At 41.8% G+C, this 13,353-nt stretch overlaps 1 protein-coding gene across 4 annotated transcripts in view; it reads left to right on the plus strand.

The window, feature by feature from the left end:
• Nucleotides 1–13,353, plus strand: part of zranb3 (zinc finger, RAN-binding domain containing 3) — a 101,419-nt gene that overhangs the window by 32,763 nt on the left and 55,303 nt on the right. For all 4 annotated transcript variants that reach the window (XM_086125827.1, XM_086125850.1, XM_086125836.1 and 1 more), the window contains exons 8-11: nucleotides 2,346–2,483; nucleotides 10,687–10,806; nucleotides 12,547–12,666; nucleotides 12,752–12,931. In XM_086125827.1, coding sequence (XP_085981953.1) covers nucleotides 2,346–2,483; nucleotides 10,687–10,806; nucleotides 12,547–12,666; nucleotides 12,752–12,931 — 558 coding nt within the window. The remainder of the gene's footprint in view (nucleotides 1–2,345; nucleotides 2,484–10,686; nucleotides 10,807–12,546; nucleotides 12,667–12,751; nucleotides 12,932–13,353) is intronic.

Here is a 13,353-nt window from a genome sequence, read left to right on the forward strand (position 1 = left end):
TGTTGTATTTGTAGATTGATGTTGGTCGTTATAGCCTTGCCACAATAATGGCTGTGGATTCTGTCACCTTAGCGACTGAATTATGTCTCTGTCAAACCTGTACAAGTTTGAAAAAATTATTAGGTCATCTGTCCATAAAGTGAAAATCCACCAGCGTTCTTTATTTTTTCCTATCAGCAGCTGCAAGGGCATATAGAAGCACAAAATGTGTGCCTTTGGTGCTAATTATGCACATGGCCCCATTTTTTGGAGTGACACAACAATAAAGGAGATGCCCATACAAGTGGCTACGCTGCATTTTTACCCCAGAATCTTACGGAACGCCTTATTTTGTGGCAAAATGTGGTCAATGCTTCTCCATAGAGGTGCCAATTAGGTACACGCGGAACTTTTGGGAAAAGCTATTGTTGTGTTTTGTAGCGTTTCTTGAGCAGCCCCCTTATCGAAAGTCGACTGAAGCAGATAATTTGTCTTCAGTGGACGCAGTGGCAGCAGTTGTTTGCCCCCCTCGCCCCCCGCCACCCCTTTAGTTATTATAATACAATAGTGATGATAATATATCTTTATTTATATAGCGCTGCAGCTGTAACAAAGCTCTTTACAGAATAGTAAACATAAAATAACAAAATATAGTAAACATACAATAACAAAATCCAGTAAGTGTATAACACAACACATAAAATAAGACATGGACAGTCATGGCCACTATTCCAGCATACGTCTTGCTTGTTGTTTGAAGCAGTTGTACATGAAAGAGGAGAGACTCAGTGTCCTTTCACCAGTGGATCAGAGATGTCATGCTCAAAATGTGCAGACATATGCTACAAACTAAGTTCAAAAATAAACAGGAACCTTTAGTGTCCATTGACGGAAAAAGAGATTGGTTCACTTCTCCTGTCCCATGTAAATCTGCTTCAAATCCAAGCGCCGACTCTCAGGTCCAAATACGCATCCGCGCTCCACGCTGACACTCCTCTCTCCTCTTGAGTGGTATCCAATACTTAAAATGATGTGATAAAATCTTAGAGCTAATGATTGGCAAAGGCGACATAGTGTAATGTAAAAAAATATACATACAGTATATGTGAAAGACCTTGGGACCCAAGACCGCCACCCACCATCCCCAACCCCCCTCAAAACCATGTGTACTCCAGGACCACATACTAGCAATGCCCTGGCCCTGCTATCTCCCTTTACTCCCTCATGATTGCTTTTATCTTCCACTGCCAGACACTTTTTATGCCGCACCTGCCCTTTACATGTTTAGCCCTGGCCTTTTTGTCTATGGTGGTCAAGTGACTATCACCATGGGTGGAGTGTTTAGCCACTCATTTTTGAAACAGCAGGTTCTTCAGCTGGTATGTAACATTCATAATTAGAATAAAAACTCATTTCCAGACTGTCAAACGCTTGTTTATGGAGGTGTTGCTGAGTGGAACATCTAAGCAGCAAAACATAAATGGAAGGGAGCTTTGTTCTCCGGCAACATGATCCCATTAATTCATTCGGTTGTCCTTGACTTTGACTAAGTTCGACTGAAATGCTAATGATTTCACTAAGTAGAAACACTTTTATGTTCCAACCGAAACTTGTTTATTGTGTCGAATACACAGTGCAAGGAAACTTTCACAGGATGTGCACATTAATAAGTCTCTACTTCATTTATCCAACGTATGGGTCACATGTCGCACTTTAGGACCGCGTTGACCGTTTTGCATGATCTTTGCGATTCGACTGCGAATCACGAACTAAAGGGCCAATTTAAGCCATGCTACATAGAAATGTAATCCGATTGCAGTGATTGAGTTCAGCATGCTAATTTTTTGTCAGGCCACTACATCATGTGGTGCATTATAATACAAAATGGTGTAAAAGTAGCCTGTAGGACACCCTGCTGTTAACCAACCACACATTGCCCTGTTTTTATGATAAACTGAACCTGTTTATGAATAGCAGGTCACATATGGTGGTGGCGGCCGCTCCCACCCCAACACATTCCACTCTTGCTTTAAATACTCTTCGCCAATCACCTTGAGAGCGCACGAGGCATCTTTGATTTATTGTAGCCTGGCTGCTTCTCCATCTTCGACCCCGGCTTGTCACGTTGCCGCTATAATTGGGAGATGCTCCTGACCCACCTAACAACACAGGAGCCCAGTCGGAGGGGGTGGCATCCTTGGGAATTCTCTACCTTTTTCACCCTCCGTCTTTCTCTTCCCTTGCAGGAAAACTAGGACATCCAGCAGCACAATTTATTCTTGTGCGCCTTATATCTCCAAACGAGTTAAGATAGAAAGCGAAAGATGTTGAAGAGCTCAAGAATTTGCCTTCTCCTTGTTTCGCAGGAGGCCACAGCCAGCTTCGCCAAATGGGAGAGCCTCATGAAGGGATGTGGGTCAGAGGTTGTTGCCACCAGCAGCAACCCCTTCACTGAGGTCATGAACCTGATCACGCAGATGTACAAGCAAACAGCAATTGCCAAGGTAATGGGAAACCTGCTTGCAGGACAGCCTTCCGCATTGTCTGCTGGGTTTCAGTATTTATTGATTGACTTGAGATTTTGTTCCGCTTTTTAATAATATTAGTGAACGACACTCTTTTTGTTTAACCATGTGTGCATCCGTTTTTCAAAGACTCTATTATGCTTGCCACCTAATCAGGCTAAAACATTCCTGACACCAAAGTAGAACTAAAATACTGGAACATGCTGTCAAAACCGCAACATCACATCATTAGTGCCATCTGACACGCAGAGTTAACAAACCAACACCTACCCAACTAGATTAATCAAAATGTACCTTCCAATGTTGTTAACCCCTGCGGCACATCTGAAAGCTGAGAGTTTGCAAAGAATATCACTTTAAGTCAGTGGAAGAATATCATCTGAAAGAAAAAGGGGGACTTCACGCTCCGTCTTGGTGAGATCTCAGGGCAGAGCATCGCCATGGAAACTGAACTTAATGATTGCCGGAGAAAAGCACTTAGACAAAGCTGGGGGTTCTAACTATAGGATTATTTAGTCACGTCCAACCTGGCATGATTGCACCCTGCACCAACACCATTACACCTCTGTAATCGTGTTGCTATGGAAACAATGGCTTTCAGTTTGAAGTGAGAAGGAAATAAACAGTGGGTGAGGGCGGCCGGATACATGCAGCATTCCATTCCTGTACTCCCGGTTTGTAGTGCCGTCTCGCTATGGCAGCCTGTCGACCTTCCATGTTGCAAAGTAAACATTGCACCAAGCATAGCCTCTGCCACGTTTGAGGCTGGTGTTTGTCTTAATTAGTTGGTTGACCTGAGCCTTGAGAAGTGTGGCCCCAAGGTTTACAAACTCCGGAGACAACCACCAAATGCAATCACCGTCGCGATTTGACGAGCCTGAGTTTGTATCTCGTTTTGGACTTCATGTTGTTTGCTGATTGGATTCTGCTCAATTTAGCCCAGTGCCGGTCCTCCTTACATGACAAAAGCCATCTCATCCATCTCAAGGCAGATGCTTCCACCGCAGATGCATTTAAAGTGTTGTTTATTTGTTTGTCAGTGAGCAAAATTTGTGAAAACTGTTTGATCAATCACCACAAGGGTAAGGGCCAGAAAATACATTTTAAAATTCCTTCCTATAGCTGTGAACGCATGCCTATGCAGAAGGTGTGTATGTATTAGGGTGTACTGTTTCCAATCCACATTCATATTATTAGCCTTGGCAGCGGCCTGTGCCATCCCGGTGTCTTCTATTGCTTTTAGAGCATGACACACTTTCTATACTTTAGGGGATTTTTTTTTTTTTATCATCAGGAGGGGGTAGAACAGTGAAATATCACATTTATGTCACTTTGACGAGCAACATGGCGCTTGCCTGCCTGCCTGCCAATCGTCCTGGCCATGTTGGTGCCAAAAAGTCTTTGGGGTATTTTTATTGCGTTACCCGCCAAGCATCTGCTCCCAATTACCCAGAGAGGACATCTCTGATGCTGGACTTTAAAGCAAGCTAACGGCCCGCTTCAGACAGTTGAGAAGTTTGTGCACTAATTAAACTCAGCGGAAAGGAGCCAGCATAACCCAAGCCGTCAGTAATGAGGACCCCCCGATCAGAAAAGGGTCAGCAGACCTGGTGAAGTGAGTTATTATTTGGAGCACCGACTAATTATATCAGCAAATCAAAGCAGAGGTTCTGCCAGAGCAGGTGTCATGGATGCTGAAGTTGTCAGGTCGCAAGAGGCATTTTACAGAGGTGGGATTTCACACCACCCAAACCTTTTTCTTAACTGTCCAGCATAGACTGTGTCTGACTCAAATATAAACCTTAATATTCTCACTAGTGGGCACTATTCTTAGGCGTCTCTTGCCGCGCCACAGTGAAATGTGCCGAGCCCAGATGCTGGATGATATACTGTACAGCATTTCCACACTCAAGCCACAGCCGCAGTCATCGCCATGGGTGGTTGCTGGGCAGCAGCTCGCAGTGAAATGATACAAGATACCCGCAGGCTACAGTGAACTCAGTATTACGTGTTTTCTCAGACTATAAGCTCCAAGCTGTCAGTCAAGGTCACAGAAGCAAGCAAGATGCTCCGTTTAATTTGTCGTTTGGACTATTTTCATTTGCACTGTACATTCTTTGTTTTTGTTTTTTGTAACCAAATTCGCTCAATTTTTGCTTCATGTGTTTTTTATCATGCTCGTCCTTCATCTGCCCCAGCGCTGACTTTTTTTTTCCATCAATCAGCGCTCTCCTTCCATGGGGAACTCATCATGCCGTTAGTCTGCGCGTATTTAGTTCCTGGTTTATGTTTTGTCTTGTCTGGTTGTTGTCATTTGTTGCAAGTCTGCCCCGATGCTCTTTTTGCTTATGGTGTGTTTGGATTTGGGGAATTTGCATGTTGGCTCTCCAGTGCTTCTGTATTGTTGTAAATAAACTCTATTTGTGTTTTCTGAATGGCTTAGGGCCATCCTCTCCCATGTGCTCAAATCACAAAAATGCAGTTGTACACTTTTCTGGCTGCTCAACATAAGTCTGTCATTTATGCACATTCCTGACAGATACACACTTTGGGTACCTTTCCTCTTCCATGCTCCAGAAGCTGGAGTAGGTCCACTGGCCCGAAATGGTAAACCATCAAATTGCGCTTGGCATTATAACATACTGTACGTCGCCACATGTAAGCAACTTACAGAAAGCGATCAAATGCATGTGAGGAGACTGAACAAGTGATATTTTATGAAGCTAGTCAAAGAGGCGCTGTGAGTCAGCTAACAAAGCATTTTAATTGTGATATTGATTAGTGCCAGCTGGCTTTATTTCACCTATAACTGCGAGGACCGATTTTTCAAACATGGCGCTGGCGGCGGGAATTCAAAACAAGGCTTCACAGTTTCTGAAAGCGCAGGGCTCCCACTGTGACAAGAACTAAAGTCATCGTAATATTGCAATTGCTTGTGGTGCAAGTAAGGTTGGGCACTGCTGATCTACAAACATGCATTCAGTTACAAGTACAGTAATTTGATTCGTTTTGATTTATTTAAGACTGAATTAAAAAAAAAAAGAACGCGAGTCCTCTCTTCTCGATGACCCATGCGCTATGTAAGATATTTTCATATTTAAAGCTATATTTATCTCATGGATTTCAATGTCTTAGGGAAACTCTCATGCTCCTTGATTTACATCCAGCTTCAGAATTCAATGAATTACGCCGCTCAAACTCATTTTCATCTTACCGCGTGGTTGTGTGTGTGTGTGTGTGTGTGTGTGTGCGTGTGTGTGCGTGTGTGTGCGTGTGTGTGCGTGTGTGAGTGTGTGAAGTCTGGATGGAGGAATACACAAATTACACAAGACCAGTTAAGTAAAAAAAGAAGACAAACGGGTGAATATAGCTCTTATTGTACATATGTTTTTTTTTGGTCAAGTTTGACCACTTTCATGTTTAAAATCCTCAAATAAATATAAATCACTCATTCTTGAGAGAAGGGACAAAAGAGATATTTAAAAAAAATGTATTCTTTAAAATGCACATGGTGTTACTTGGATTTGCATAATTGTGTTTGTAGAAAAAAGTCTTAGTTATTTCATCATATCAAAGAGCAGGTTTTTAATAATTTAAAAAAATTCTTGATTTTTGTCAATTTTCTTAGACACATTAAAAAGTGTGCAGTTTTAAGTCCAAGAGGTCTAAGAAGAATCCAAAGTCAGAAATTAATTGGTTACGCTATGTGATCAAATACACTTGTTTTCAGATTTCACACATTTCTGAATAACCGCAAGATTTTCTTGATTTCTTTTTAATTTTATTCTGAGGAAAAAATTCTTACATTTCTAATAGAAGGGTGTGGACAAACAGTCATTTATTGCATAACTTATACAAAGAATAAACTTAATTTTTCAAAGAACAACCAAAACGAGTGCTGTCGACTTGGTGTTGATGGTGTCGACAGAAATGCATTAAAAAATATATGTCTTTGAACAAATGTAGGACACAATAGAGGAACTATGATGAAGTTTGGTATATTGAACATAAATTTTAAAAATAAACATACTGTGAATGTCATCATTTACAACTACTGGAATACAAAAAAAAATGGTGTAGAACAGAAGGAGCCTTCTCCTCTTGCCCTCCTCCATCGCTTTTTCCCTCTCCTCCGTACCAGCTCCCCGGGCTTCTCTTCCTTTTCTCCTGTGGTCCTCTCTCCTCGTTCACTCCTCCTCCGCTCCTTCATTGAGTTCGTGACAGATGTGCTCATATTCTATGAAATCCATCACATCAGCACCAACTGTGTAAATGTCCCTCTTTCCTGACTGCAGTGGTGTTGCATTTTATTAATTGTTTCATGATTATGTCTTCACCTAAGCTAAAGTCACATTTACACATATTTGATATGATGCACATTAGTTATTTAAAGTCTTAATGATGTATAATTTTTGATGGACATATTGGAGGAAGTAAGGGCAATACTGGATATAACAGAAACTGAATATCAGTTGGAACTTTAAATATCTTGTCAGTGAAGTGTATTCGATTAAAAATAGGTCGACCATGATTTGTAAATCATTGTATTCTGGTTTTATTTACACAACATCCCAACTTAAGCGAAATTGGGTTTCATGCAATTATCCACTAGGGGTGTTTGATGCCACTTTTATTAAATATTAAATTCTTCAATACTCACTGATCCCAATACCATCCATCCATCCATCCATCCATCCGTCCATTTTCTGATCCCCTTTGTCAGCACAAGGGTCACTGGGGCGTGCTGGAGCCTATCCCGGCTCGCATCCAGTAGGAGACGGGGTACACACTGAACTGGTTGCCAGCCAATCGTAGGGCGCTTCTAGACGAACAATCATTCGCTATCACAATCACACCTATGGACAATTTAGAGTGTTCCATGAATGTGGGAGGAAACCGGAGGCCCCGGAGAAAATCCACGCAGGCACGTTGGGAACATGCCGCAAACTCCACACAGGAAGGGCAGAGCCTGGAACTTAACCCTGCGCCTCTGTACTGTGAAGCGGACGTATTTTTGATACATAAGATGTCTAATAAACCAGTGACAGACCATTTTAAAGAAATATGTTTCCCTTATTTCTGGCAAACATTCACGCTGCAGTCCAAAATAAAACACAAACATCTCACTCTGAAATTAGGATTCATTTGGAATAAATTAACAATGCAAAACTAAACTGACAACTCCCTGAGTTTTAGGCTTTGTTCAAATTAATCCAGGTTCAAATGTTATCAGTTACTGTAAGTTTGACTCAATGAACTTGGCAAATAGGCTTGAAAGACACGGCTGACAAATCACCATGCACTGTAAGCATTTCATACCAGTCGATATTGATGACTATCGTGTTTTTTACATGTCCAAAATAAGAAAAAAATAGATTAGAGATCAAATAAAATACAACATCCAGAGTAAAAATACCATTCTTAAAAAATACAGATACATTCAACAAAAAAAAGGCAACAGGTAATTATAGTACCCTGTATAATAAGTGAGTGAGTAAAAGTGCTATGTTGCCTCTACTGCATAAAAATAGACCTTATTATGCACCGAATAATAACACTTCATTTTTTTCTGAGTCGATGAAAGCAGGTAAAATTTTTAAATCAGTATATGCATGAAATACCATCATGGAAAAAGTCATTATACCACCGAAATAAAGTTAGCAAATAAAAGTTTAAAGTTGGAACTAATAATACTAATAACACACTTTAAACATGAATATAATCCTTATAAACACGCATATACTGTACTTAATGAAATTGTATCTGAATGGGAATATGAGAGGATGGACATGAATGGAATTCAAAAGAAAAAAAAACTGCCAGCCATCCCGAAATTGAGCTAACAAATAAACGTATAGCTTTTGGTAGCAACACACTTATAATGTCCTCAAAGCATTAATATAAACCTTATAAACGTACATGCACTTGTAGAAATGTCGTCCTAATGTGCAAAGGAGACAGTTGACATGGATGCGGTCCACTTAGACAGAGGTTATGTCAGCCATGCATGTCTATTGTTTGCTGACAGTGAAATGGTGTGTCTTGTTATCGCTGACTGGTATCGGCCGCCGTTGTGAGAACACGATACACTGAAATAAGGCCGGTATTGGCCCGATACTAATGCCTGGTATTCACACTCACCAATACCTACCATTTAACCACAGGCGATGTGACACAGATGGGGGAAGCAAACCAAAAAAAGATGATATTTTTTAAATTTTTGATTGAAAAGTAGAGACTGTGAAATGTTTTGACAAGGTTTATTAAACATTTGTTAGCTGCATAATCAGTATGAAAGGGCTACAACCAAATACAGTGATGACGTCAGAGCACATGCGGGAGGAGGACATTTGGTCAGCGCACTGGGGCACGTTCTGCCATTCAATCGATGCGTGATACAATGAGTTTTCTGTCAACACACTATTTCATCTGTTGTCCCAAAACAGGCTCACTTTGCTAGAAAATGTGAGTGCTCTTTGTTTCTCTCTCGCAAACTCTCGCTCTTTCTCACTTTTATACATACATTCAGTTGTTGGCCACGAGTGTGGGCGCTTTCTGTGTGTGATGGTGTTTTTGGACTCGTTTCAGTATTTTCAGGTTACGTCTCTCTCCTAAACACGAGCTGATCCATCTAGGCCTTTTATTGAGCATTGTGCGCCTTTGGTCTGAATACACATTTGTCTCACGCATTACTGTGGCAGGGCCAACTGTTAGGCCCATTTTGAAACCAGTCAAATCACTTATCACTTGGCATTGTCATCAGACGTGTGGACTGTATTCAGTATTTTGTTACTGGATGTTGGTGACTAAAATAAATTGAAATACTCATAGATTAGAAAAATATCTCAAATTTGGCACGAAAAGAACTGCATGAGCAAGGTCAGGAGGAAAACAGTAACTCCTTTGGGGGGGAAGCTTTGCCGGTTAATTGGAATAGCGGGCAAATTAATAGGATCGTTTTTTTTTCTTTCTGGATCCAAGGAAATGCTTTTTAAATACTGCAAAGGCAAAAAAAAAATCCATTAAAACACATTCCGATCTGATACAGTTGGGGAGAGATATACTGTAATACGCCTTCCCATTGAAATTAGTAGTGATCCGTGGCGACACGCAACCAATTGGCATGTTGTCCCTTTCCCATTGACCAACAGAAGGTGATTCTGCGCCCCCCCCCCCCCCCCCACCACCACCACTTTGCGTCCGGTTACGTCACCGCGCTGTGATTGCGTAGATGACAGTGCGGCAGATTTCTTGGTGGTAAACAAAGCAACCTGGGTGTAGCGAGTGTTCTTTCTTTTATCATGCTTTTTACCGTCCTCAAAATGGTCGAAAAGTAGCGGAGGATCAACTCTTTGCTACTACCGAGACAACAGCTTAAGGGGCGATCTCCTAGCTTTGTTGTGGGGGCGTGCTATATACGAGGCAGATGGCGCACGATGTTATGTGCTGGTGGACACGGATCGACACTGGCCAGTGAGCCTTTCCCACTGCCCAAAAAAGCGTGTTTACCCGTGGTTTTGCGGCAGTGAGAAAGGGGTATAAGTGTCTTAAGATTTAGCCAATACATATTAAAAAGGTATGTAATATACAATCTAAATCACTGGATTAGTTCTGCATAAAACTCAACTGACATTTCATCAACACATGCTCGTAGGGAAATTGATTTAGGATTTTACAGATGTATTATGCTTAACGATTTTAAAAGAATTTGGGGTTGAATCTGAACAAAATTTAACCGGAACATAAAAATATTTTTAAGGTCATGCCACAGCATTTCAATTGTAATCTTTCTGTAATATTTTTAATCCTGGATTCACACAGCTCTGAAGCCTATTTTATTTATTTATTTATTCCCGGTAATCTCAGGCTGAGCGTGGAACACCACTCATATCTCTGAGCTGCAAGGTATTGATTCGCAGCTGCTTTGTGTTCTCGCTCTCTCTTTAAGTCCAGATCTCTTGGCATTCAATGGTGAATTGATCACACAGAGAGGATGCTGCTGTGATTAATTGACTTCCTCACTGATCGAGCCCATTCCTTTCTGTGGGGTCCACCAATGGATTGATAGATGCAGTGGCCCCCTTTAATCTGTGTCTATCTCTGTGCATGCCTGCGTCTGTGTGTGTGTGTGTGTGTGTGTGTGTGTGTGTGTGTGTGTGTGTGTGTGTGTGTGTGATGCTAGGCTGGAGCAGTGAAGGACTACATCAAAATGATGCTGGAGGCAGAGCACCTCAAATTCCTTGTTTTTGCCCACCACCTAACCATGCTGCAGGCCTGCACCGAAGCTGTCATTGAGGCCAAGGTAAAGGCAGCATTACCCATCTATTCGTTATTATCGCAATTGCTATCACTTTTCATTATGTGCGCTTTTAAACGCAATGATAAAGTCTCACTTTGATCAGTGAAGAAGGCCTACTTTTCCTCTCTCAGAAAGTAAACTTTTAATTTCAAGACTTCTCGCCAAAGACGTAATTCACAAGTTGTCACAGGCAAATGGCATCGCTCAGCTCAGCGCAAGGAACTAGCAGGAGGGTTCGAGATTGTGTGTGCGGCATAGGTCGAGAAGGTGTTGGATGTATGTAATGCCTGACGACAACGTGCGATAACACCTTCTGCTGTGAGGCGCTCATTTCGCCGTGCTTGCATTCTCCAATTAGTACAGTGGGTCTAAAAAAAGGAATCCTCTGCGAAAGATGGTGTGATGAGATGCAGCCGAGGGTGTTTCTTGTGTGTGATAGCATGGCACAAATAGCAGGCTTTTACCCTGTGGCGCAATGGTTTGGGTTGTGTTTGATAATTCTAAGTGTGATGATGTGGAGAACCCAAAGGCTTGAGAAAAGCACAGGTGTTGGAACAGCAGGCTGCTTTCTGTGTGATTCATAGCCTTGGGAAGATGTTAAGGTTGTGACCTTTAGCCAGGAGAAGTCAAACTGGCCTCTGTTTTGCTCTGTGTTCATGATACTGTACTTACATTTACGGTGCATGTTGGAACCGCACAGTGTGAACATGGAGCAGCTCCACATGACCCAAGGATCCAAACAAAAGAAAATAACACTCGCCGTGGTGCATTAGCAACTCTGCCAAGTTGTGCTTGAATGGACCTTTAGATGCAGCTCTCTTTATTTGGCAGAATCAAATCCTGCTTACTGTTGTTAATTTATACCAGCCCCTCCACTTAGCTTTGTTCATTTGCACGTCTGTTACAGAAATGTCCTGAATACGAAGTACGTGTTTGTAAACTGCCCTTTGTTTGCAGTGTCCAGCACAAATCACCCTTTTTCAATTGTAAGAGCTTTTATTCAAATCAAGTACTGTCTGGGTGAACACAATTCTCACACCTGACCTCTCTCCTATTACGTGAATGTGTTTTTTCTCTGAAATGCATTCAGAAGAAGCGGCGCACCGTTGCTAGTGAACTGCTCGTGTTTGAAAAAACAGGATCACCCTAACAATTGAAAGAAGTGAATTTTAAATCAACGGGGTGCTCAACATGACTCAGTGCAATCCAACAGATTTGTTTGAAAACAATTGGAGATTCTTTTAGAATGAACATCCATCCATCCATCCATCCATCCATCCATTATCAGAGCCGCTTTTCCTCACATGTGTGCTGCTAGCCTATCTCAGCTGTCTTCGGGCAGTCGGCGGGGTACTCCCTGAACCGGTTGCCAGCCAATCGCAGTAGAATTTTCTATGGCATACTATACTCCAAACCGCTCTCATAAATGACTAGACCAATGACTGCAAATGACATTTTGTGGATGCACTCACACATTTAAATGATTCAACTTTGCAAATTTTGCAAAAAGCCAATCAAAGTGTGGAAAATCGTACGTAATTTTAAACTGAAAATTCAAATGCAAAAGAATTTAACCACAGCTACCACAGTCTAATCTCCCCAAAAGTATGAAAATTAAAAGCTCATTCAGGTGTACCCGCTTGTTAAGAAGCCATTATATCATTTACTGCGTATTTTGATAGATGACAATGTAGATTCGATTTGGTGAACAAGCAGTTCGTATTGTTTGCTTTTGTTTCACAGGCTGGTTATATTCGTATCGATGGCAGTGTCCCATCTTCTGAGAGAATCCAGTTAGTTCACAAGTTTCAGAATGACCCAGACACGAGAGTGGCCATCCTCAGCATCCAGGCAGCCGGTCAGGTACCATACGCAAGCATGCACGCTCACCACACACAAAAAGAACGCTCCGTTGCATGTCAGTGAACAGTTTTTGGCTCCTCCCCAGGGTTTGACCTTCACCGCTGCCAGCCACGTGGTGTTTGCCGAGCTCTACTGGAACCCCGGGCAGATTAAGCAGGCTGAGGATCGCGCCCATCGTATTGGGCAAAGGTTGTCTGTCAACGTACACTACCTCATCGCCAAGGGTACCTTTGATGCCGTGATGTGGTCCATGCTCAACAAGAAGGTACTTAACTAAGGCTGGGCATTTTTAAGAACCTCAGGATTCGATTGTGAATCTTTAGGTGGCAATTCTATTCCATTCTTCTGGGTTTTGACCCCACAATTCATTTTAATGGGCGTGCATTATCCGTGGATTTTCACTTTTCGCGGGCCCGTCACGTCAGGTCTCTGCTCCAAGCAAATAGCGGTGAGGTCAACTGTAAATACATTGTTTAAAAAAAATAAACTACTTTCTTTTTTGGTTTCCAGAATGCAAAAATAATAAAATAGAATAATGAAATAAAAACAGAAATGTAAAACTTGACTCACAAGAACTTCTCTGTAAAAATATATCTAGTATTCAAAACTACTGCCTGACCTCTTAGCTTATTAAATAATGGTTCATGTCAGCCTAAGTCATAGGTGTCAAACTCAGGTCCTGAAGGG

The sequence above is a fragment of the Hippocampus guttulatus genome, chromosome 1 (genome assembly GCF_054856545.1).
Source record: "Hippocampus guttulatus isolate MCC_2025c chromosome 1, RoL_Hgut_1.0, whole genome shotgun sequence".
NCBI lineage: Eukaryota > Metazoa > Chordata > Actinopteri > Syngnathiformes > Syngnathidae > Hippocampus > Hippocampus guttulatus.